Here is a 24,914-nt window from a genome sequence, read left to right on the forward strand (position 1 = left end):
TTTAATGATCTTTTATAAAATTCATAGTGTGCTGCAAATTTGAAAACAGCCCTTGCTTCTGTGCATCAGTTTGCTAAAAAATTACTCAATAATTTTCAGAATGCTCTCCAAAATCATCAACTAATATGCAATTTTTTTATTGGGGCGGGGGTGCAAATAATCTGAAAGTGCTTAGCATTATCAAGAACAGATGGCTTAAAGTATACCTTGTAGTAGTCTTGAACATGAGTAGCTATAACCAACAAGCTTTTAATTTTGGTAATGGAAAAATTAAGATTGCAAAGTATCCTTCTGAATAACTGATACTTAAATTGAATGGAATGTGGCCACAGTAATGTGGACTTAATCAGAGATATGATTCTTTTGTTTTCAATATCAATACCTATTTTGAATATCTGAAGAATTAAGGAAACTTTACTAACTGGTTCTTAATGAACAATTAGAGATTCCTAGAAAATATTTACGTTACAAAAAGACGAAGAAAAGATATATAAATTTTTCAATTAATTTAATGAATTTTCCAACAAGATAAAATATGTTACCTCTTTCTCCAAGTCTCTTATCTGTTTTTCCAAATCCTTTATGTGGTTTCCTTGTTGATTAGCTATACGGCTTGTAATTTCTAAGATTTTGTTGTCTTCATTATCAACACCTATTTTGAATATCTGAAAAATTAAGAAAACTTTACTAACTGGTTCTTAATAAACCATTAGAGATTTCTAGAAACCTCAATATTTATGTTACAAAAAGACTGAGAAAAGATTTATAATTTTTTCAATTAATTTAATGAATTTTCCCATAAGATAAAATATTTTACCCCTTGCTCAAAGACTCTTATCAGTTTTTCCAATTTCCTTATGTGATTTCCTTGTAGAGTAGCTATACGGCTTGTAATTTCTAAGATTCTTTTGCTTTCGATATCAGTACCTATTTTGAATATCTGAAAAATTAAGCAAATTCTACTAACTGGTTCTTAATGAACAATTAGAGATTTCTAGAAACCACAATATTTATGTTACAAAAAGACAAAGAAAAGATTTATAATTTTTTCAATTAATTTAATGAATTTTCCCACAAGATAAAATATTTTACCTCTTGCTCAAAGATTCTAATCAGTTTTTCAAAATCCCTTATGTGGTTTTCTTGTTGAGTAGCTGTACGGCCTATAATTTCTAACTTTTTTCTCAAAAATGAATTTTCATCCCGTAATCTTTTCATCCGATTATACACATACTCTTTGTCTAAAAAGATATAGGATACGATTCTATATTAGAAAATTTATTACATCAGAAATATATGTATTAGATTTCATGTATTAGAATATTATTTGTACATTAGAATTATTATAATTCTATGTATAAAAAAATTAAAAACATGTTATAAAATACGAAAACAAAACTTCATCACACAAATCCTTCAACAACAGTCAAATGAAAACCGTTACCATCAGCACACATTAATCCTGTAATAAATTAACACAAATATCTTCTTAAACATCTAGCATGTATATGTACTCAACTGATGAGAAAAATGAACACTCAAATAAAAAGTCTGAAACAATGAAAAGCTTGAAGCAAACTGTTTTTCTCTTTTTTTATTTATTTGTGCATGCACATACATCAATCAAGAAGGATGCTCATTTCAGCAAGAAATGTATTTACATAAAGCAAGCTTATGATAGCAATTCAAATGTCCAGTAAACATTGAATTACTTAATATGAAGAAAAACGGTCTAGTAAATATATATATATATACACACACATATACACAAACAACAAAGTTCTGCATTTTTCTGAATAGAAGCATAGTCTCAAAATGCATTAACACTTAAGTGGACTGTAACTGTCTTTTATTGATCTCCCAATAAAGTTATTAACTAATGTTTTCCATGGAGCCATTTTACAAATTCTCTCATATGCTGACAATGACGACTAATAAATGTTATAGATCATGTGCCTATACTACATAAGTGCAGGTACTAACATATCTGCAATGCTTTATAATGTTCAAACTGTTATAATTAATACAAATATATAAAAAATTTAACATAAAATTATCAAACTATTACTAAAACAGTTGAACTATATGCAAAAAAGAAACATAAATCAAGAATAATATGATACAGTAAAAGCCTGACTATCTGGCAAAAATGGATAAGCATGATGTCATAACACAATCAAAAGAATCACACCTTGGTTTTATTTAAGCTTAATTAATTCTCAATAAGCTAGTTTAATTTTTGTAAAGAAGAGTGCAAGTTCAGTTTTTCATCACGTTTTGAAAAAATAATATCTGGGTCCTGCCTTTCATGAAAAAGCCTGCAGTACAGTAGTTTCTAAATTAGAAGACCCTGGGCATAAAAAAAAGCACAATGTGAGACTTTATTTGAAAATGGATAAATGATAGCAATGCAATGTGAAAAACAGTGATAAGCAATTTAAATTTTCATATGCTGTATCTACGAGGCGTATTCGGAAACCAAGTACCGTTTTGAAAAAAAAAATAGTAAAACAATTTTTTCAAATCCAATTTTATTTTTAGATGAAAATACATGTCTTAAACTATTTTTCAACATAGTTTCCGCCAATGATCAAACACTTGTCATAGCGGGTGACCAGTTTTTCTATACCATCGTCAAAGAAACTTCCCACCAGTTTCGATAACCACGACTCCACAGCATTTTTCGTGTCATTGTTAGATCCAAAGCGCTTGCCACCAAGCTCGCACTTCATGCAGGGTTGCCACTCAAACATGATAATGAAATTCCCTGACTTTTCCAGGTTTTCCAGGTATGTTTCGAGAAAATTCCAGTCTATCCGCGCAATGTACGTTGGCTGTGCTAAGAGGTAAATTAATTATGGTATTTTCACTTAATTTATGGCAAATTCACTTAATTATTCAATAAATCTCAGAGGACATTTATTCTTAATTATTCTTGATACACTTTGTTTGATAATTTTGTTTACTTTTCCACTTAAGAAACTTACTAAAATTTAAGATATATACATTGTATAACAATTATACGTTTTATTTAATTATTACTCATGATCATCACCAGTTCAACATGAGGCTAATCCGGTTCTTATAAATCACAATGCAATGCTAAAAGTTAGGTTAGATTTTAGGTAAATTTAATTTGTGTGAGGTGTCTTCTTAAAAGGCACCTTAACACTTGAAAACACAAATATAATTATAATAGGAGTTGTTTTCTCCACTGAAGATTGAGATTAGAATCTCCCCAATCTGGAATAAAATAAGGCTTTTTTTGCAGACATTCTGTAGCTAAATGAAAGAAAGAAATCTATTTAATGATATTTTTTTACTAAATTGAGGTATTTTATATTTATTTCGCAGCATACATAAGGAAAAATTATGTGGATTAAATTTCGTGATGTCATCATATTGCTAGAATTAATTTCAGGTTTATGCCAGAGAAAATTTCCTGAAATTTGGAAATATTATTTACTAATGATAAATAAATTTAAAGGGAAGAAGCAACATTAAATGATATGAATTATAAAAATAAAGATAACTACTTAAAAATTGAATTAGAATAATCAACGATATTTTAGCGAATATAGTTATATTACATGGTTAGCCTAGATGACTGATTACTATTTTTTTGTTTTACTGCAAAATGACAAGGTACTTATTAAAAAGAAAAGAAAAGAAGGAAAAAAAAAAAGATTTTGCGGTAAAATCTCAGTATATGGTACGGCCTTCACACGATTTTGAAAATTGTCACCAAGAACACGTAAATGCTATTACGCGGCTAGAAAGCGGAGGGAAATTTTCCGAAGGGATTTGGCGACGGAACCTGGCGGCCAGAATTTCCCTCTCCGCGATGTGTACAGGAAATTGAGAAACACGTGTTAAGAAGAAACGTTGTTTGACAAAAAAGAAAACTACGAAAATCCGTTTATAAATTATTGCGAAAAATCCAAGAAGAAACGTTTCATCAAAGAACGTTTCTTTCCCCCTCAAAATAACTAATTCATGAATTAATTTACTTTCGCCAAAAAATATTTTCTTTTCCTTAAGAGTTTAAAGAAATTTTAAACGATATTCATCTTATGAATTCTTGATAACGTGACCTTCGAACTTCGACACCGGTTTCGAGCTTTGGCGACATATATATCGTGCACGCACAGCTGTTTCCCTCTATGATGGAACGGGGCTACGTCTGTTGCAAAGAGGTTTTTTTTCTTTACAATACATATTTTTTGATTCTAACCTTCATGGTACCATATACTAGGATTAAACCCATTTTGTTTTATACGAGAACAGGTACTTTCTTTAGTTCATGCACTGCACATGCGATTTTCGAGGTTACTGGAAACCAAAATTTGCGGGAAACTTGATTTGCCTTTCTAAAAGACAATCAAATTGGGTCTTCGAAAATTGGCTCTATGCCAGCTGCCCGAATGACACTCGCGTGATACACAATTCACCAAAAAAGTGATCTCTTCCGACGTCGGCGTGAAACTCGCCTTTTTTGGCGGGATCGTTGTATGATATTCCCTGACTTTTCCAGATTTTGACTAAAACACTTAAATTCCCTGACTTTTCCCTGAATTTTTTGGTCAATTTCCGAATTCCCTGACTTTTTCTGGTTTTCCCGGTTTTCCAGGTAGCGTGGCAACCCTGTTCATGTGCAGGAATAAGTGATAGTCGGATGGCGCCAAGTCCGGGCTGTACGGCGGGTGATCGAACTGCTCCCAATGAAACTGTCGAATTAACGATTGAGTGACACCAGCAGTATGGGTCCGAGCATTGTCATGGAGCAACACAATTCCTTTACTGAGCATTCCTCTTCGTTTGTTTTGAATGGCACGCCTTAGTTTTGTTAAAGTCTCACAATATCGTGCTGCATTAATGGTTTCACCTCTGGGAAGAAATTCAGTAAGCAAACGCCTTTCCTATCCCAGAAGACAGTGCACATGATTTTTTGTGATGACATTGTCACTTTGAACTTTTTTTTTTTTTTTTTTTTTTTTTGGAGAATGAGTGTGTCTTGACTCCATCGATTGTTGTTTCGATTCTGGTGTGAAATGACACACCCAAGTTTCATCACCTGTCACAATTTGGTTTAAAAAGTTTTCTCCCTCATCACTGTACCGCATGAGAAATGTCAGGGCACAACCAAGTCACTTTGTTTTGTGAGCATTTTTGGAACCCATCGGGAACACAGTTTGTGATAATTTAAACGGTCAGATACAATTTCGAACTAAACAGTATGTGAAATTTGTGGAAATGCCTCTGAAAGAGTTGCCATTGTGAAGCGTCTGTTCTCATGAATTGCTTCATCAACTTTCCTTACCAAATCATCGGTGACAACAGAAGGCCGACCACTCCGAGCCTCGGCGTGGACATTTGTTTGACCTGCATTAAACATTCTTACCCACTTTCTCACCATTCCATCACTTATCGCATATTCACCGTAAACTTCTGTCACTTGACGATAAATTTCAGCCGGTTTAACATTCCTCGCGTTCAAAAATTTAATCACGGCACGAATCTCAGTCAGCGGGAGAACTAATTGTCTTAAACATTTTGAATGTGCACAGAAAACTGAAAACACAACATAGAGCAACCAACATAGAGCTAGTGCGCATGTGCTGGACGCCTACCACAGTGCTGCGACGGCACTAGAATGAAACGTTGCTTAGTTTCCGAATACGCTACGTATATTTTGAGTCTGTATTTTGTATCAGTGTAAAAAAAACGATTTGCTCCATTAAACTTCTGCCAGAATAACTGATGCAAGTTCAACAACATCCCTGTCAACTTTAATGTTTGGAAAGATTTCAAAATAAAATAAGATGCTTAACTTTCAGGTATAAGGCTTAGAACACAACATCAGTTTTTATGTCTGAAATGCAACCCTCTCCTCAAAAACTCATATAATTTTAATTGTAGGCTTTCGAAATTAAAGTTGAATAAGATGATTTTATTTATAATACAATATAAGCATTCCTTCAATATAGTTAAATAAAAATTAAAATTTTAATGTGAACCTTGTCCCTGTACCACACTATTTAACACTGCAATATCAGGGATATAATTTATAACCTTTAATTCGGCCCATGATTCTGAATATTCAATTGTTAAACAACTTCTTTGTTTGTCAATTGTTAAACTCAAAAATGTTTCATATAATAAAAGATTTGTTCACATAGATATGTGGAAGCAAAACACATGCAATTTTCTTCAAACAATTGACATCCAGCAATTTAAAATAGCTGTCGATTTATCATTAGAGGTATCTTCCAAATTTTTTTACAATTCTATAAATTTTGCTTTCCAGAATTCTTAAGATGCTAATTGAATAAATTTCATCAAAATTATCAACTTTCATACACTCAAATATTGAAAAATTGGATGGGATTATTAATTTGTCTATTAAATCTGGCTTGATCAGAAAAAAAAGTACAGGCATACAAGTTTCAATATTTTTGCATTTAAAATTTTTGCATTTAAAATTTTTGCATTTTTTGCATTATTGGAAAATTCCTCCTTAAGTGCTTCAACGTAGGTTTGAAGCTATCTTTGTATACGGTCAATGTATTTGCAAGAATGTTACATTTGGGAAGTACTTATAGGTACTAGTATTAATATCATGGGAAAATATATTTAACTTTGTAGCAAAGCCTTTCCAATATATTGAAAAAAAAAATCAAGCACTGTTTGGCCCTTTCTTTGCAATCCTTCAGTCAGAAACAACAATTTGTATAACCATTCTTTATTGTTCAGTTCAGGGAATTTTGATTTTTCTCATTAAAAAAAACTTTAATGTGCTATGCATGACACAAACTTCTTCAAGATATTACCTAAGCCAATGGACATGGCCTGTATAAGGGAAGATTCACATATTCGTTTTCCATTTCTTGTAAAAGAGATTTAAATTGCCTTGTAGCATTGAAGAATGAGACTCTATGAAATTAACTATTTTAACAAATGTTCGTGACAGAAATTAAGTGCTGTGATGAAATTTTGACAACTCAACTTTTCTGATGACTTAGAAAGGTGAGACAGGGCGATTTATCTTTGTCTGATAACTTTGTAGAGTGCCACTGAGTATTATACCGCATGCCAAATCTGGCACACGTGCCATAGGTTGCCGATGCCAGCTCTGGAGTATATTCTGCTTCATAACTGAGAAATTATCTTCCTGAGCTGATATCATCTATAGTATAATTAAATATTAGGCAGTTTACAAATATTACATGAAGCATCAAGAATTCTGATATTTGTACATAATGCATACATTCTCCTCAATTTCCAATTTTGTTTTCTATAACATTTATAATTTAAACCATATCTTTTGGTATAAGCCTGCTTCATGTTGAACCAGTCAAATTACAGATTTGGTGGTGCTGCTCCAATTCTTCTAACAAGTTTTGATTGGCATGCTCTACATTCTCTATCAGAAAGTCCTATAATAATCACAGATAGTTTTTAATGACACTACATGTTACATATATCTGTATTATTTGCAGAAGTTTTAAAAAAGTGTCCATTTGTGTTGCCTAGAGATTGCATTTTTAAATGAAGAGTTTCTGACAGTTAAGGGATTAGAAAGCCATAGTTTGACCATGCCTGGAATAAAATACTAATAAAACCATTCACATGAATATATATGCTATGGTCCAAAGCAAGTTTAAATAAATACTTATTACCTGAAGTTACAGATCAAGCAGATATGCAAATGAATAGAAGTGGAATTGTATGCCGTGTGATCACACAGAGTTAAACCATACTGCACAAAAATTTATAGCATATTTATTCTCCCTGGAGCACAAAAAAGGTATGCAAAGACATTTTACCTATACTTAATCTGTTGAAAAAGGATGCTTTTTCACTAAAAATGTAGAATCATTGGGATGATGGAAACTGGGTGGTCAGCTAAGAAAGTAGCCTGCCATCTAGGCCAGGGATGTCAAACTCATAGGTACACTTGGGCCAAACAAACAAAGTTTAACTTTAGGCGGGCCGCAAAAAAAAAAAATCAATATTCATAGAAACTTAGATTTATTTCGAATAATACAATAATAAACATATATATATATTTATATAGAAAAGAACAAGAAAAATTTAATGTTTACGTCCTGATACTTGACATCTCTTCTCTGCTATTATCTTTCCTATTTCGGGAGAAATTTTGTTTGCAGTGATAACTTTCAACGCTGACCCAAGGTGAGCATCATTAATACGGTTTCTAATAGGAGACTTATTACATTTCATGACTGAAAATAACTGCTCGCACCGATAAGTGCTACCAAACATGGAAATAATTTCATATGTGAATTTTCGAGTATTTTCAAACCTGGCTGGTAAATATTTGTAAAATTCAGGCACGCCCACTTCAATGAATTTTGCTTTCAAATTTGAGTTGCATTGAATCTCGATCACCTCCATTTGCATATGGCTAGATACTGAGTCAATACTTATTGAGAAAATCGAAGAAAACAAAATAAATTGGTCTTCGATGGAACTAAAATCATTAAACCTCGTTTCAGATTCAGTTGTTAAATTTGCAATTTTTTCTGTGTATTTTTGATACGAACAAGTATTATCTAAACTTGATTTGTTCATGCTGCACGTCGGGAAGTGCGTCAAATCTTCATTTTTAAGTTGTTTTTCCCAAAGAACTAGTTGACATTTGAATGCTTTAATTATGTCAAACATGTTCGTAATGATATGATCCTTTCCTTGTAATGATAAATTTAAATCGGTTAAGTGTTTGGTTATATCAACCAAGAAAGATAAATCTTGTATCCATATTGGATTGTAAAACAAACTTACGTCTTGATTTTTCATTTTTAAAAACTGACATATTTCTTCTTTCAAATCCCAGAATTGTTTGAGAATCTTGGAGCAAAATAACCAACGTACCTCGGTATAGTAGGACAAACCCGAATATTCACTATCTAACTCACTTAAGGTATCCGACCTCGTTCGGGTACCATTTTTTAAGAAATGGCTTTTATTTTAACTATAAACGTATTAATTTGAAGATAAGCATACTAATGAGTGAAAACAGCTTAAAAAGTAATGCTAAATAATTTTAATTTTGTAAAATAATTTAAAAAAGTATAATATTTGCTTAAATTTTGTCATTACGGCAACAACCACACTGAACAATGTATACATAAATATACAGTTTTTTTTTTAATTTGTATTTAAGTTTACACTTATTTTGTATGCAATGAAGCAAAATAATTAAGAAATATTCATATGTTCTTGAGATATGTCAAAATATATAGTATTAACTGCATATTTCCTATTATTGCATCCAAAATCTAAGAATAAAAAGTAACAATTCAACTTCTAATTAATATTTCTAAAATTTTCTGCTTCAGAGCATGCATCAGATTATACGAAACATACATAGAAAGTATCATTTAGTTTTATTCATAAAATTGTAAGTTATGGCTGTTACCATTGGCAATATTTACTGAAAATCACATTTTTCAGAAAACAAGTTTAAAGTTTTCATAAAACAATTTCTTAGTGAAAAATGCATCCCTGATAATTAAAATCCCCTTTTTTTTAATTGATACCTTGTTTGTAATTTCACAAGCATTGCGCATTTTCTTTCGAACAAAGCGTAATTTTTTTTCTTTGGGTTTTTGTAAAACTTGCGGAATGGCGCCAAGAGTCAAGATTTTGCACTTTATCAAGTTTTAGAATTCCCTGCTCAGTGTAAAATTCAGAACACACAGCTAACCTTGAAAATGCTTCAATGAAACCTATAAATCCATCATTAAATAACATTAAATAACAAAACTTGTTATTTAATGTTATTTAATGATTGCTCCAAACATTAATGTTCGCGAGGAACAATTTGCAATAAAATGCCATTAAAACGTTCTTTGATATTTTGAGTTTTGCCATGTATGCACTTTTTAATAACTCTTGTTTATGTAGTCAACTCCATATATGTAGGTTTAATTAAATTCAAAATATATGTTGATATACCAGAGGTTTTTGGCTGATTTTTCTCTTTTCTGCAATCGCACATTGATAGTTGCACCAACTCGTTGATTGAGGAGGGCATTGACTTCGAAGAAGAGCTACAATGGAACAAGCAGCTAGTACAACCTGCTGCATCTCAATTAAGTTTCCAACTTTACTTCTAATTGCAATCCCTAATTCTGTAGTTTATCAATAAAAGAACCAATCAGTTTACCTTTCTCTTTCAATCCAGGAGTGGAGTTTTTATTTTTCGTAGTACACTACTAACCCTTTTCTGTACATGTTCAATACATTCCAGTTTTTTGACCGAATCTTTACCATATATATTTTTCACAATTAAAAACCCCTTAGAATCTCCATCCTCATAATACTCCGTGTACTTCAGCTTTCGTAATTGAATAGATCATTCAAAAAGCGAATAAACACCAACTGCTTCCATACTCAAAGTTGCTTCTTTATAATTTGCAGAATAATTATATTACGCTATATATATATTATGAACTATATATCGTGCTGAAGATTGCATTCCATTTTGTTTAGTTTGTTGCAAATGATGCAAAAATGTGACATAGTCTTCAAATCAAGACTGTCAACGCTAATCGACAAAGCAGTAACACATCCATTCAACGTCGAATACCCTTCTGCGCCAAACTAAATACGAAATTAAGGGAAAAAACTACCAGATTCTTAAAATGTATTACAAAATATCTAAACTTAGTACGATGGTTTATAATTTACAAAATCTTGATGATAAATAAAGTTTCTAAATAAGTATGTCTATTTAAACGCACACTTCCAGTCCAGAATATTGGAACTTCTGGTTTATTCCGTTACAGAAAAATGCTTATAACTTCAGTTCTAATTAACATATCAACAAGCAAAAACTTGTGTTCGATAGCTAAAGATGTATTCTTTAAGATAATGTAATAAAGTAAAAATCGAAATTTTGTGTGAAAATCGTCTTTTGTACGAGGTCAGATACCTTAAGAAAGCAGTGAATTGACGCTGATTTAAACCTCGAGATCTAATAATATTTATAACTTTTTTTTATTGGGTTGTTCGGAAAGTAATTTCGTTTTTTTGGGGGGGAACATGAAAGACAATTTTCGTATAATGAATAAATATTTTATTAAATTATATATTGGCCATTCTGGTCCAACACCTTTTGCCATCTTTCTGGCAGTAACATGATTCCCCGCTCATAAAAGTTTTGGTCCTTGCTGAATTACTGGGTTTTTGACATCTTCATTTGAGGTAAAGGTTTTACCATCCAAAAAATTTTGCAGGGACCGGAACAAATAATAATCGGAAGGTGCCAGATCTGGAGAATATGGTGGGTGTTGCAGTATGTCCCACTCAAGCTGTAAAAGCTTTTGGCGAGTGACCAAACTTGTATGAGGTCTCCCATTATCCTGGTGGAACACTACACCCTTCCTGTTGGTTAATTCTGGCCTCTTCTGTTTAAGTGCATCATTCAATTTGCCCAGCTGATGACAATAGACTTCCGAATTAATAGTTGTATTGTCCGGTAAAAGCTAAAAAAAAAAAATTCCTTTGAAATCCCACCAAACGGACAGCATCACCTTTTTTTGGTGAATGTTGGCTTTTGAAATGCTTTGAGCCGGTTATCTTTTCTGCTCCATGACCTCTTACATTTCACATTGTTGTATACGACCCATTTTTCGTCCCCAGTAATAATCTGCTTAAAAAATGGATCATTTTCCTGACATTTCAGAAGCGAATCACACACGTCAACGCGACGACACAAATTTCGCTCCGTAAGAACATGGGGCACCCACACATCGAGCTTCGAGGTTAAGCCCAGGCCTTTCAAGTGGCCATAAACAGTCGAATTCGACAAATTTAACCTCTCACCGATCTCTCGTGTGGTTATTCGCCGATTTACATCAACTAATGACTTTATTGCATCTTTGTCAGCTTCGACTGGCCTTCCAGACCGTGGTGCGTCTTCGACATCAAAATTGCCGGATCGAAACTTTGCAAACCAGTTCTGACACTGGTGTACTGTTAACACGCCTTCTCCATACACATCCGTCAATTTTTTCCTCGCTTGGACAGCATTTTTACCTTTTCTGAAGTAAAAAAGTAAAATATGACGAAAATACTGCTTAATGTTCTCCATATTTAAAAGGGCACCAACCAAAAACTACTGCGTAGAATTAATAGAACTTTTTCACACACAAGCCTTGTAGCTCAAGCTCTCAAGACATATAATGGTTATGCGGCTTAAGTGTGAAGTTGGTTTCGAAAAAATGTAATTAAGTCCTCTGACGGGAAAAAACGAAATTACTTTCCGAACAACCCAATATATGACAAAACATTCTCCATATTTATTACTTTCGTGCATAGAACTTCTTGATGTATAATACAATGCATATGATGAATGTTTGAACCGTGAATTTCGATGAATGTTTGAACCGTGAATTTCACTAAGTTTTTTTCTTAGTAATGCTATGAAGCCCTTGTTTTTCCCAGTCATTGATGGAGCGCCATCTGTAGCTACAGAATTTAATTTTGCCAAAAGTAGATTGTATTTCTGCAGAAGTCCAAAAACACAATTAAATATATCTTCTCCTGTGGTAGTACTAGGCATCGGTATTAGTTATAGTAATTCCTCAAAAATGTTAAAATTCTTGTCACAAGAATGAAGAAACACTGCTAATTGAGCTTTGCCACTAATGTCCGTGCTCTCGTCATAGGCAATGGAGAAACTTTCGAAACTAGATGATTTTGCTTTGATCTGATCACTTAAAGTCATGGCTAAATCAGTAACTCTTTCCGCAACTGTATTTCGAGACAATGAAATTGATTGAAAAGCCTTCACATTTCCAGGACAAACAATTTCTCCAGCTTTCATTAGACATTCCTTGATGAAATCACCGTCAGTAAAAGGCTTCGAATGTTTAGCTATCAACTCGGACAAGACGTAGCTTGCATGTAAAGCCGCTTCACTTTCTTGCAATACTTTACTAAACATGGACTGTTGCTTTTTCACTCCTAACTTGAGGTCTTTCAACTTTTCTTCTCTCATTAATCCTTCGTAATTGTGTTGTTCGTAATGGCGTTTAATATTATATAACTTTGGTACATTAATAGTATTATTACATATCAAGCAGATTATTTTATCTTTTATTTCACAGCAAAAATATTCTAATTCCCATTTTACTTGGAATATTCTATGTTCATCAGCGATTTTTCGTTTAATTTTACTACCACTTGGTTTTGATATAGACATACTGAATACAAAGGGCTGGAATAAACACGGTTAACGTTAAAAAGTTCACAAACATTTATTCTTTCCACAAGAGATAAATCAAAATGCTGAAATATTTCTTCAAAAATATTCTAACAATATCACAAAATGTCAAATGTTTAGCAAAAATCAATTCAAAACAGAGAAACTAATTCTATCTCACAGCGAAATCACTACAAATCAATCACAGCATTAAGTAAACAAACAGTTCGCTAGAACTACAGCTACTACTGAGATGAGTTATTTGTTCTCGGTTTTATAAGCTTTATAATTAATTTCACGAATATACTGGAAACATCTATAAATATCTGGAGTTTTGTGGATGGCAACAGCAATTACGAGATATTTATTTATTGGGTATTAAATGCTTGTGCTATTCTATTTTTAACCTTCCAACGCAGCTGTCTTTTCAAAAATCGTCTGCGCTGCTAAGGCAACATGAAGCAAATCTAATTACAATTCTAAATAAAAAAAACTAACTAAACAAATAACTATGAAATCCGTAACAATATGAATTAAGTAATAATTAAAAATAAAGCGAAGTGCATATCGTACAAAACTATGATTGGAAAACTGAGACCATGAGTTCGGCCACATTCGGCTATCGGGGGATGCGTACAAGTTCTGAGTGCATGTGTCTCCCAAAAGCCGAAGGTAGCTGAACGCAAGCTGCTCACATGCATTTGTAATTTAAGTAGTGTGTGTGTGTCAGTTCGCTGTGAGTAATCTAACAACACTGAATAAATTATCGTTAATTACTTAGCAGTAAACATTTCATTTTTTCCTTCGTCGATATGTTATTTTATTATTATATATTATTATTTGCCGATATATTGGCCGGGCTGCAAAAATATTTGTTGTAGGCCGCATAGTGGATCAGAGAGAGATCCATACATGGTGGCCAGGTTTAGAATAATCTTGGCATTTCCATGGCCAAGAGAATTATCACATCACTAAACACACACACAGTGCCAACTGCATCATTGTCCACCATCCAGAATTAGGCAACACTTTCAATATGAGCCCCTGTATTTGCTGTGCCATCCCGAGACACAAGGCTGAAACACATCGAATAGTGCAGTCCCATTATGTATGTTGCCAATGACACCCACTAACCATCACCTGACTGTAGAATTTCATATATCACATTTTTCATAATAATTACGAGTTAGTGACTCCCATAAACACCATTTTTAGCATTATCTCTCCTGCTCTGGAGACTTCTTACGTGGTGCACTTCTTGGTCTAGAGGATATGAGACGTTAGATCAATGGAGTTTGACCACCTCTGTTAACCCTTTTGCTTTGCTCCTGAAACAACCTACTTCCCGTTGCACTCACATATATAAAATTTCATTTCATTCCGAGAACATTTACTTGGTTAAAAAAGTGTTAGTTAATAATTAATTTGACATCATTTTTGGAATTGTGTCCAAAACTACATCAAAAATAGTTTTAAAAAAATTCTCCTTTCCCATCACATATTAACATATTATCAAAAACCAAATGATGAACTTATGAAAAATACATACATGACAGAATGAGATCGCAACTGAATGCAACCAGGTTGTCTTCAGCAACGAATTGAGATTCAATTTAGGCGGTGATGACAACCATATACGAGTCCAGAAGTCCTATGATGAATGCCTCAATCCTGCCTTAGCTCTACAATTCACACTATATTCCCATAGGTGGTGTAACAGCATGTTGTTGCATGTGACATGGTTTGTCTTATCTTTAATATCCCCCCCGGGATCAACACAGAGAACTCTGTGAGGCTACTGGCTAGGAACTGTACCTAGGCAGTCTCGGCCACGGGGGCATAAAATCATTGAGCTTGGCGGTTTCCCCTGACCTGGGTGGTTAGACCCCGTGCACGGGCTTCGGGCATTACAAGTAGTACTGGCAGGTAGCACTTTCAACGACCAGTCAAATCTCCAAGTTTATAGTTTTCTCCCACCTGAGAACCGGGAGTGGTGACCCCGCAGGCCCAGTTCTCAGGTTATAAAGACCTATTTTTAAAGCCTGCCAAGTGAAAATGGTTATAAAGACCTATTTTTAAAGCCTGCCACTCCGGCCTAGGGCCCCAGGGTGCTAGCATGATTAGCATGTATTTCAATTATTAAATATTATATGTATACACGTATACAATTATTAAATATTATTAAATTATCTTTAATATGATCCACAGCACCATGATAGCCCAGTGGTACATTTATGACATCAATCAGCTACATGTACTGCCACTCACAGCACCAAAGAAACATTTTTCAATAGGATAATGTTCAGTTACATACAGCAGAGGTGTCTAAGGAATGCCTCTGTCTAATTACAGCTTTTCCCTGGCCTGCCCAATCTCCAGATCCATGACTGATCAAGCAGTCTGGGATCATTTGGTACAACACGTTAGACAACCTAGAAATCTGGTCAAATTAAAGGTGCATTTACAGCAACTATTGAATCAGATGATGCAAGCACATCATACAGGATGCTTAAACACCTGCCCATATCACATCATGTATTCACACTAGAGATGATCCAACAAGATACGAGAAACTCCATTCATTTGTAGTTTTTCCTGTAAAGAAATGACCCTTTTGCTTTGGTGCTGAAACCACGCACTTCCCGTTGCCCTCATATATATAAAATTTCATTTCATTCTGAGAACACTTAGTTAAAAAAGAGTTAGTTAATAATTAATTTTACATCATTTTCAGAATCGTGTCAAAAACTACATTAAAAATAGTTTTAAAAAATTCAACATCACATATTAACATAATTATCAACATACATATTAACAAATTTTCAAAACCAAATGATGGACTTATGAAAAATACGTTCTGAATCACCAAAGTCTCGGAATGTGAAGTCAGATGGTATCTGTAAGAACAAAAGTACATTTTATGGTTTAACCAATTGTTTCCTTTTTTAATTACTATATTCTTATACACTGGTTATCACTAAGGAAAAATCACAAAAATGACAATTACTCAAAAGGTTACATGTAGCATTTAATGAAACTGACCCACAGTATACAACACACGATAAGGTATAAAATAACATGAAAAGAAACCAGATAATTATGGTGTTAAAGAAATTAATATATGTATAAAATGTATCAGTGAAGGATAATTACCTTCAATATGGAGTATGATCTTCCCTAAAAGCAATACAACACATACAAGAAGGTGTGATGCTGTCAATTATGCAGTCTATCAGTTCCACAGGAATTGAGAGCCATTGCTCTTGCAAAGCAGTTGCAACCATGGCAAGGGTCTGAAGAGAAGGACTGAGAGCAGCTATACATATTCCTAAAGCATCCCAAACATGCTCGATAGGATTCAGGTCCAGTGATCGAGCTGGCCACTCCATGCACTGAATTGTTTGCTGCTGAAGATAATCATCCATGATGCAGCCCATATCGTCCTGTAGAGGAAATCACCACTTACTTTGCTCCGGCATAAGGGTGCATATAAGTATCAAGAATGTCATCTTTATAGGCTAGAGCATTCATGATTCCACATGGAAAGATATGCAAATCTGTGCGTCCACTCAAAGAGATACCACCTCCAAACACAGAAATTATCTGTTCCATGTGTATCTCTTTCACAGATGTTTGATGGATGATAATGGGCTCCAGATTCTCTCCATATCAAATAATGTCTACTGTCACTTTGGAGGCAAAACCTGGACTCATCCATAATGAGAACGGCCCTCCATTGATCAGCTGTCCAGTGGACATATTAATATGCCAAACTCAAACATTCCCTTCTATGATGTGATGCGAGAGCCAAGCAAATGGCTGGTTGCCTCGTGTACAGACCTCCTTTATGAAGCATTCTACCCACGGTTGACACTGACATCAATTCCAGTGGCTACAGCAAGGAAGGTTCTATTCCTTCGTGTGCATAACAAATATCGGTCATCAGTGCTCATTGTCCTTGGATGAACCTTCTGGATTTCAAATTCTGTGGTTAAAAATTGTTGCCAAAGTCTAATGAACCTCAGACGGACTCACATTTAACCATCTGATCACTTTTGTCCAACTTTTTCCAGCCTCTAGTTTCCCAATAGCTCTCTATCCCAGTTCTTCGGGCAAATGATGTCTGGAGGTCATTGCTACAAATTGGCTATCCCAGATTTCTTATCTCAGAATCACAGCAAAATCTGCAAACTTGCATGAACCATGCAATTTTATGCTCCTTGCAGATGATGTATTTTGATTGAAGGCCACTAATTTGCATACTGCTGTTTTTACTCAGCAATTCTTATTTAACAATATATTCAAATTTTATAGACTGGCTAATTTTTGAACACGTTATCACTATTTCTGTGATTTTTCCTTAACTTTTAGAAACCAGTACATGGCCATTAGTGATGCTATCGTATATAAAAGCTCTTTCTCATTTTTTTTTTATTTATATATATAAAATACTTATCAGTTTTCTTATATGGGAGGAAGACCTTACATTCATAGTAATAATTTTGTGCAATTAATTCAAAATTTTTTTAATCTATAAAAATTGAATTTACTATAATACATACCACATGTCATTACCATTCTATATATTTCATCATCATCATCATCATCACGTTTAGAAAATGAACCTGGCTTGTTGTTGTCTTCCATTAGAAATTCTTGCCAATAATTTCTGCAAAGCAAAAGAATAAGAAAATGTGAATAGAAAAGCCATATCATTACAAAATGTTACAAACTTAAATTTTGCATATTAATTTTTATAAATCAAAAACTTTTATAACACTGAATACAACAAAATAAAATTAATGCAATATTCACAACATAAAAAAATATTAATCCGAAATTTAAATTTATAAAAATTCAAGTAACCAAGAATTTATAAACTTTTTAATTCACAATACTTTATATGCATATTCAGCTCATTCTCAAAAACATTAAACATTTTAATATCTCGTAACACAAAAATATACACATACCAAAATTATGATAAAAATAACAGAAAAATTGTTGTGCATGATAACAGCACAGGTATAATGAAAGTAAATAAGATACAACAGTCTAATATGAAATATATCATTTAAGATTTAAAAAAAGATGTAATACTTTTTGTAATTCATGAAATTAAATGTTCATTTAAAATTTGTTTAAAATAAACAGCCCAATGAGTTCTAAGAGATAAGTAGCATTGTTTCCCGACTTTATGAATGCATTCACTCATTCAATCCCCATAGTCATGCTTACACAACACAATTGACATATTTATATTTTACATCATAAAAACAAAATTTCAGTGAAGAACTCTAAAATTTCTCATTTCATTTCTCATAATTTATTTATAATATACAAGCCGAAACTAAAATGAATTCCGAAATTTTATATTTTAACACTGAATTAGCTTTTCATGCAAAATTTTTGCAAATATTATAGGGTCCTGTCGGTCGCGAAAAAATCTCAGTGATAAAAAGGGGTTGCGAGAGAAAAAAGTTTAACAAACCCCATTCTAGACAAATTATGATGAACAAAATGGCCAAAAAAGATTCTTTCCTTCAATTTCTATGAAGCATTCTTCCTACCATATAACTACAAAAGGTATAAAAGAAGAGCTACAGATTTAGCAATAAGTCCTTGTTAAGTTCCGAGACAAAATTTAAAACTTATTCATCACTGGTCATACAGGCATAAACCTGGCTCACTAACTGCGCAATTCCCCTCCAATTTTGAGGAAGAATACAACAGGGAGGGTGGTCTTGCAGTCTGCTATCTCTCTTCCCCTACCACCAAATCTCTCAAGAGGGCTTTTGGCTGGTCGTGTGTTTTGAGAGCTTCTATAGCTGCACAGACAATGTATGCTTATACATATTTATGCCATCTCTGGGATTTGAACCTAAGCAAATCAGTTTGGCAGCCAGTGTCACTAGCCACTATACCAGCTGGGCAGTCCTTAAGACAAGAGCATCAGAAAAAAGGAAATAAAACAATCCTAGCAAAATATATGACATTTTTTACCACTTACACATACAACATACATAAAAAAATTATAATGTCTGATAGAGAAATTTAACTTTCTGTCCAATCTTCTAGGAAATTTTTCATACATGTTTGTTTTAAAATCTTTGTCAATAAGTTGCAGTAACTCCTAAGGGCATATTCTTTGCATGGAACTTTTCTTTTACTGAGATGTACGCACGTGTATATGTATGTATGTGCAAATAAGTCTCTGTATACATACATACGTACCCACATATATACATGTTTATATGAACTCTTACATCCATACATACTTGCATACATACACTTCTGAATCTGGTCCTGATAACAGATGAGTATCCTTTGTAAACTAGTGGCTCACATACAAATGCTTCTTATAACAAATGTCCCACAAACCATCCACATACCTAGATCGAAAAATATCCTGCTTTGCAAACTGCATGCAATTTTATCACATATTAAACATACAGCTAAATTCATTTTGAAGCCCAGTGACTAGCACTTTGCGCAGCAGCACCACAGGTCCGAGGTTTGATCCCCAGGCTGGACAAGGTTGATTCATCCTTTCATCCCTTGAGTGGGTCGATAAAATAAGTACCAAGTTCGCTTGGAGACTAAACACCAAGGGTCCTGCAACAAACTGATGACTTGTTCAGGGCTTATGCTCATGCACCCTGGTGCCCACAGTTAAGAAAGCAGATTTTCGAGCACTGCAGGCCTTGGCCTACTAGGGCTGTTGCACCACCGAGTTTAGGAAATTCATTTTACTTTCTATTTTAAATAATATATGCACGACTTAATCATAAGAGCAGACAAATATGCATATTTCTTAATAATATTGTAAAATTTGTAAATATTTAAATCCATTTGATTGCACTGTTTTTACCCATTCCCAGTATTTAAGTTGATTTATTTTAACAATAATTTTATTTTATTTTAAATATTACAAGATAATTAAACTAAAATTAAAATACAGGGCGATTCATAAAGAAGTATTCAGTTTCAATGCACTATAAATCAAGAACAATGTAAGATATTATATATTACCTATAACAGAATTGTATGGAATTATTTTAAGTTTTGTTAAAGACAGTCACAAATGTGCTATGTATGAACCCTTAATCACACGGCACAAGTCGGTAAAAAATCTCACCTCTGATAACCATCCGGTTAATTAGAGAACTTCCTGTTTCTCGAGAGACTAATTTTCAGTTAGATCTATCTGCAGAAATGAGTTGCAGAAATCCCCTGGTGCGGTTCTGGACAAAAAGGATGTCGTAAAAGACCTCCCCTAAAGCATTTCCTAAAGACGTTTAACTAAAAGGGAAAGAAAGGGGCTTTTGTGATGCTGAGACAGACTGCTGGTCTGTTAAAAGACTGCTGGTCTGTTTATTTTCCATCTTGGATGATCTTACGCTACAGCTGTAATTAATTGGTGACAGCAGGTGTGGATATGGAAATCCACGGTAAAAGTTACAGACAACAGTCCAGTTAAAGTGAATACAGCTCTCCGCTAAGCTGTGTGGATACTAAAATCCACGGAGAAAGTTACAGACGACAGTCCAATTAAAGAGAATACAGTTCTTCGTTAAGCTGTGGGGATACGGAAATCTATGGGGTAAGTTACGGACACCAGTCCGTTGAAAGGAGAATTTTGATCTACTGAATTTCAGCTAACGTTGTGGGGCAGTTGGTGTCCAGATATCATGAGCAATTTTTTAATTTTGTGCGTCCATCTCGTGTCCGAAATTATTCTCGTATAGAGTAGTGAAAAACAAATTTCATCTGTGTTAGTAGTGGACCGTTAGGTTCCAAAAAATCCAGTCTGAAGATTATCAGCCTCTTGCTGGATCATCAGTTTCCAAAACGTGAAGTGCTGTGAAAATTGTAGCGTGTTGTGATAAAAGTGATATAAGTGTCGGGATCATCGGTTTCTGAAAAGTGAAGTGTTGTGAAGTTGTAGTGTGTGTGATAAAAGTAATATAACTGCCTGGATCATCGGCATTCATAAAACTTAAGTTGTGACGGCGTCTTCATATTCCAAGCATCAACCAGTGCATCAAGTGTCTACAAATCCAGGCAGGTAAATACTTTGGATTTTTATATTGAGGCAGTGAAGTAGTTGAAGTATTTCTGTAATTTAATTTATACATGTTCCTATAACTGTTATAAGTCGACATTGTTTTCTGTAAAACTTTAAAAAATGTGTCGATTTGGTTTCATGTTTATAATAAGAAAGCATAAATCTTAGATTTTAAATCTGTGTAATAAATGAAATGTTAAATGTTGTGCTAAAATTAAGCTTATATAATTGAATGTATAAAAGAGAAGAATTATGATAATTCTGAAGACTCTAAGGTTAGCTGGTATTTTGACAAATCCTTTCTAAGACGTCTTGAATGTTTTAAAGGTTAGAATTTTCAGTTAAGGTGTGTAAAACATTATTTGTGTAAGTGTAAGAACTGAAACATTTTTCTTTTCTGTTGAACTAGTAAAAAAGGAAGGCTAGAAACCTCCAGTATCTTACTTTAACTGTGTGTGAAAAATCAACATTTAATCTTGAGCATGTAGATATATGTTGTTTATTTTACCTTTGAATACGTATTTTAACATATCTCAAATTCTGATGAAAGTATATGGTTTTATCAAGTCTTTGAGTTAACGCAACTGAATTTAAAGTTTGTAAAATGTTTATAGTATTTGTAGTCATAAGCTCTCAAGTAAACAAATTATATTTGAACTCATAATGTGCATATTATAATGTAAATTGTTTTGCATTTGTGTTTAAATCTATAGAATATGTTGTGAAAAAATTAAGGGTTCAGTTTTACTTCTTCCTTTGTGAAAATGATATTTGTTTAATACTATCTTATGTATATGTAGCGAGAGGGAGTTAAATTTGTTAGGTTGTTATCATAATTTGGGCTTATATCATGGCATTCTTAGCAAAAGTTAGGAAAGAGGACCTTAAAACCTTGGCTGAAGATTTAGGGGAAAAATTCAGCCCAGCCCTGAACTTAGGATATTGAATTTAAGATAGCTGATTATGGAAAATGAATCCTACGAGGAGGAACTTAAACAAGGCCTGTTAGAAAATATCACTTCAACGAGGCATTAAAGAATTAGGAGAGAAGCAGAGAGGCAGGATAGAATTAGGAGAGAAGAAATGGAGTTTGAATTTTCGAAATTAAAATTACTAGCCGTAACAGAAATGACTTTTCAATTGGTGGGAATGAAAAAAATGGGCTTAAGAAAAGCTGTTACGATCTGCAGAAAATGATTCCAAAATTTGATCCTCAAGAAAACGATATTAGTTTGTATCTAGTCATGTTTGAGCGCCAAGCAAAGCGCGTGAATCTTCACCAATCAGAATGGGTTTCTGTTTTATTGACAGTTTTGCCAACTGACATAGTTCAACTGATTATGCAAGAGCAGCAGGCTTATGGCTACACTTACGTAAAGGGCATACTGCTTAAAAGGTTTAAACTTAGTCTAGAAAAAAATTTCGCATCAAATTTGTGCAATCACAGAAAGACACTCAAACCACTTATTTCAATTGGATATATGTAAACCACTTAGGTTTTATACCTGTGGCTTAAGGCCTCAAAGCATGAAAGTTCAAAAACATTTCAAATCACCAGCTTAATCACCATTTATTATAGTAAATAGGGTGCAGGATTATGAAGATTATTTAGCTCCGTACACAACGATGGCTAAAGTGAACAGATTCGATCTTCTAGTATTGTGGGATTCGGGAGCATCTATAGATGTGATTTACAACAAATACATAACTCCTTCGATGTTGACGGGCGAAACTGTCTGCGTGAAACAACCGTCTGATGCGCTCCAATTTGCTTACCTTTAGCACAAGTCAAAATAGAAATGGAATTTGGACAAATAATAATGAAGGCAGTGGTCATTCATAACGAGGTTGACGAAGGGCATTATCTCCTAGGAAATCGGATGGCCAAAAATATTGGAGAAAAATCAACTGGATGAATTATCTTTTCATGAAACTGCAGCAGTATACAAAGCCCAGACTGAATGCAACAATTTTAGACATCTACAAGAAAGTGGTATCGAAGAAAGCAACCATTTTTCCCGAACAAAAGAACTGAGGAAGGCCAAATTGCTACAGCCTGGCGCAGCGGCAGAAGAACAGCCAATTCCTTCAATACACAAGACTCGGTTATCTCACTTGCAAAGGAAAAAAGTTGAAAAACTCTTTTTTGACCTAGCCGCATTAGATGACAAAAGTACCTCTCCGGAAAATGTTTACAAATTAGAAGTTTCCCTTCTCTGATGCTGAGAAAGGAACTGAGTCGTCGCGACAGCGACAAAAAGCAGCAACCAGTGGCTGGTTCTTGTATTATGGCTGTAACTGTTTACCTTCAATTAATCAAGAAATTTTTGGTTAAATTTTAAAATAAATATTTAACTCCTTCACATCCAATCCGCCCCACACGGCCCTACATTGAAACAACCAGAACCACCCGAAAACGACCGAGATTGTAATCTTGTTTTCTTCTCTGCCCCCAAGATATGCAGTAGCAGGTGCAGTTTTCGCAAATGCATTGTATCAGTTTACTGCAGACAGCTTGTCCTAAGATGTTTCTTATCTTTTGATTGATCGTGACATTTCGTTGTTGATTCTTTTGTGGTATAGTGTGCTTTTAAGCTTTAAACAGCAATAAAAGAGCAGTTTAAAAATTTAAGAATTATATTTATTTTAAACAATTTATTCCTTCCCATAAAAATAACGGAAATAAACAAAATCTCAGTCGTGATCATAAACAAAGCCAGAAAGGCTTGTTGGTCTGACCTTCAGAATAACTTTATAAAGAACGGACTCAAAGGCTAATGGAGTCTTTGTTAGAAAGTACAAAGGATGTCAATCGAAATCTTCACACCTATTTTCCGAGTTAATGGACAGAGAGGGGAGGAAATTGCTGCGAAACTGGAAAACTATTCCGGGTGGTTCGGTATTTTGAGGGTACAAGTTAGCAAAGGGTCTGCATTTCAAAGAGTTAAAAGACCGCTGGTCTGTTTATTTATCCATCTCGGATGATCTTACGTTACCACACGCAAACATGTTATAGTCGGTCATCCAGAACTTTTACTTTTGCACAAACAGCGCAGTTTTAAATTTTTTCATGACATTGATAGACAGATTTTCCAGCTGGAGGTTCTTTTCTGAGTCATGACTGAAAATGCTGCTGCACAGCAGTGGCGGATTCTGTTCAGCTAAATTCAAGAACACAAAATGCCTTCTCCACTACAGATGCTGCAATTTTGAATGACTAGTCACATGGCATGCATGCTATTGCCTACATCACTTCTGTCAGGAATGAGACACAAACTTTAAGAGTACATCTACTTAATGGTTTGCTCAGGGGGTGCATGTCTTTGACTGTTACTGTTTTACAGCACCGAGAAAGTGTATACTTCTCTATGAATCTGTATTTCAATTTAAATATTATTAAAAATTGAAAGATCTATAATTCTACACTAAAAATAAAGACTTAAATTCAAAACATGGCAACAAATAAAAAGCCTAAAACTGTCACCCTAAATAAGATTTAAATATTTACAACATTGCCACCCCCTTAACAACTGCACATCAATGGCAATATGATCGTCTCCCAACCAAGGAAAATTAACATTTATAGCCAAACTAACATGCAAGTTTACCCTG

General features: G+C 33.9%; 1 protein-coding gene across 1 annotated transcript in view; it reads right to left on the bottom strand.

The window, feature by feature from the left end:
- The window catches only part of LOC118199705 (uncharacterized), a 149,422-nt gene that overhangs the window by 100,140 nt on the left and 24,368 nt on the right, over nucleotides 1-24,914 (bottom strand). The window contains exons 2-5 of the mRNA XM_085822621.1: nucleotides 17,797-17,903; nucleotides 1,093-1,241; nucleotides 818-940; nucleotides 543-665 (exon numbers count right to left, since the gene is read on the bottom strand). Coding sequence (XP_085678747.1) covers nucleotides 543-665; nucleotides 818-940; nucleotides 1,093-1,241; nucleotides 17,797-17,881 — 480 coding nt within the window. The 5' untranslated portion in view covers nucleotides 17,882-17,903. The remainder of the gene's footprint in view (nucleotides 1-542; nucleotides 666-817; nucleotides 941-1,092; nucleotides 1,242-17,796; nucleotides 17,904-24,914) is intronic.

The sequence above is a fragment of the Stegodyphus dumicola genome, chromosome 8 (genome assembly GCF_044657685.1).
Source record: "Stegodyphus dumicola isolate Sdum_Otavi_A_Nest chromosome 8, ASM4465768v1".
NCBI lineage: Eukaryota > Metazoa > Arthropoda > Arachnida > Araneae > Eresidae > Stegodyphus > Stegodyphus dumicola.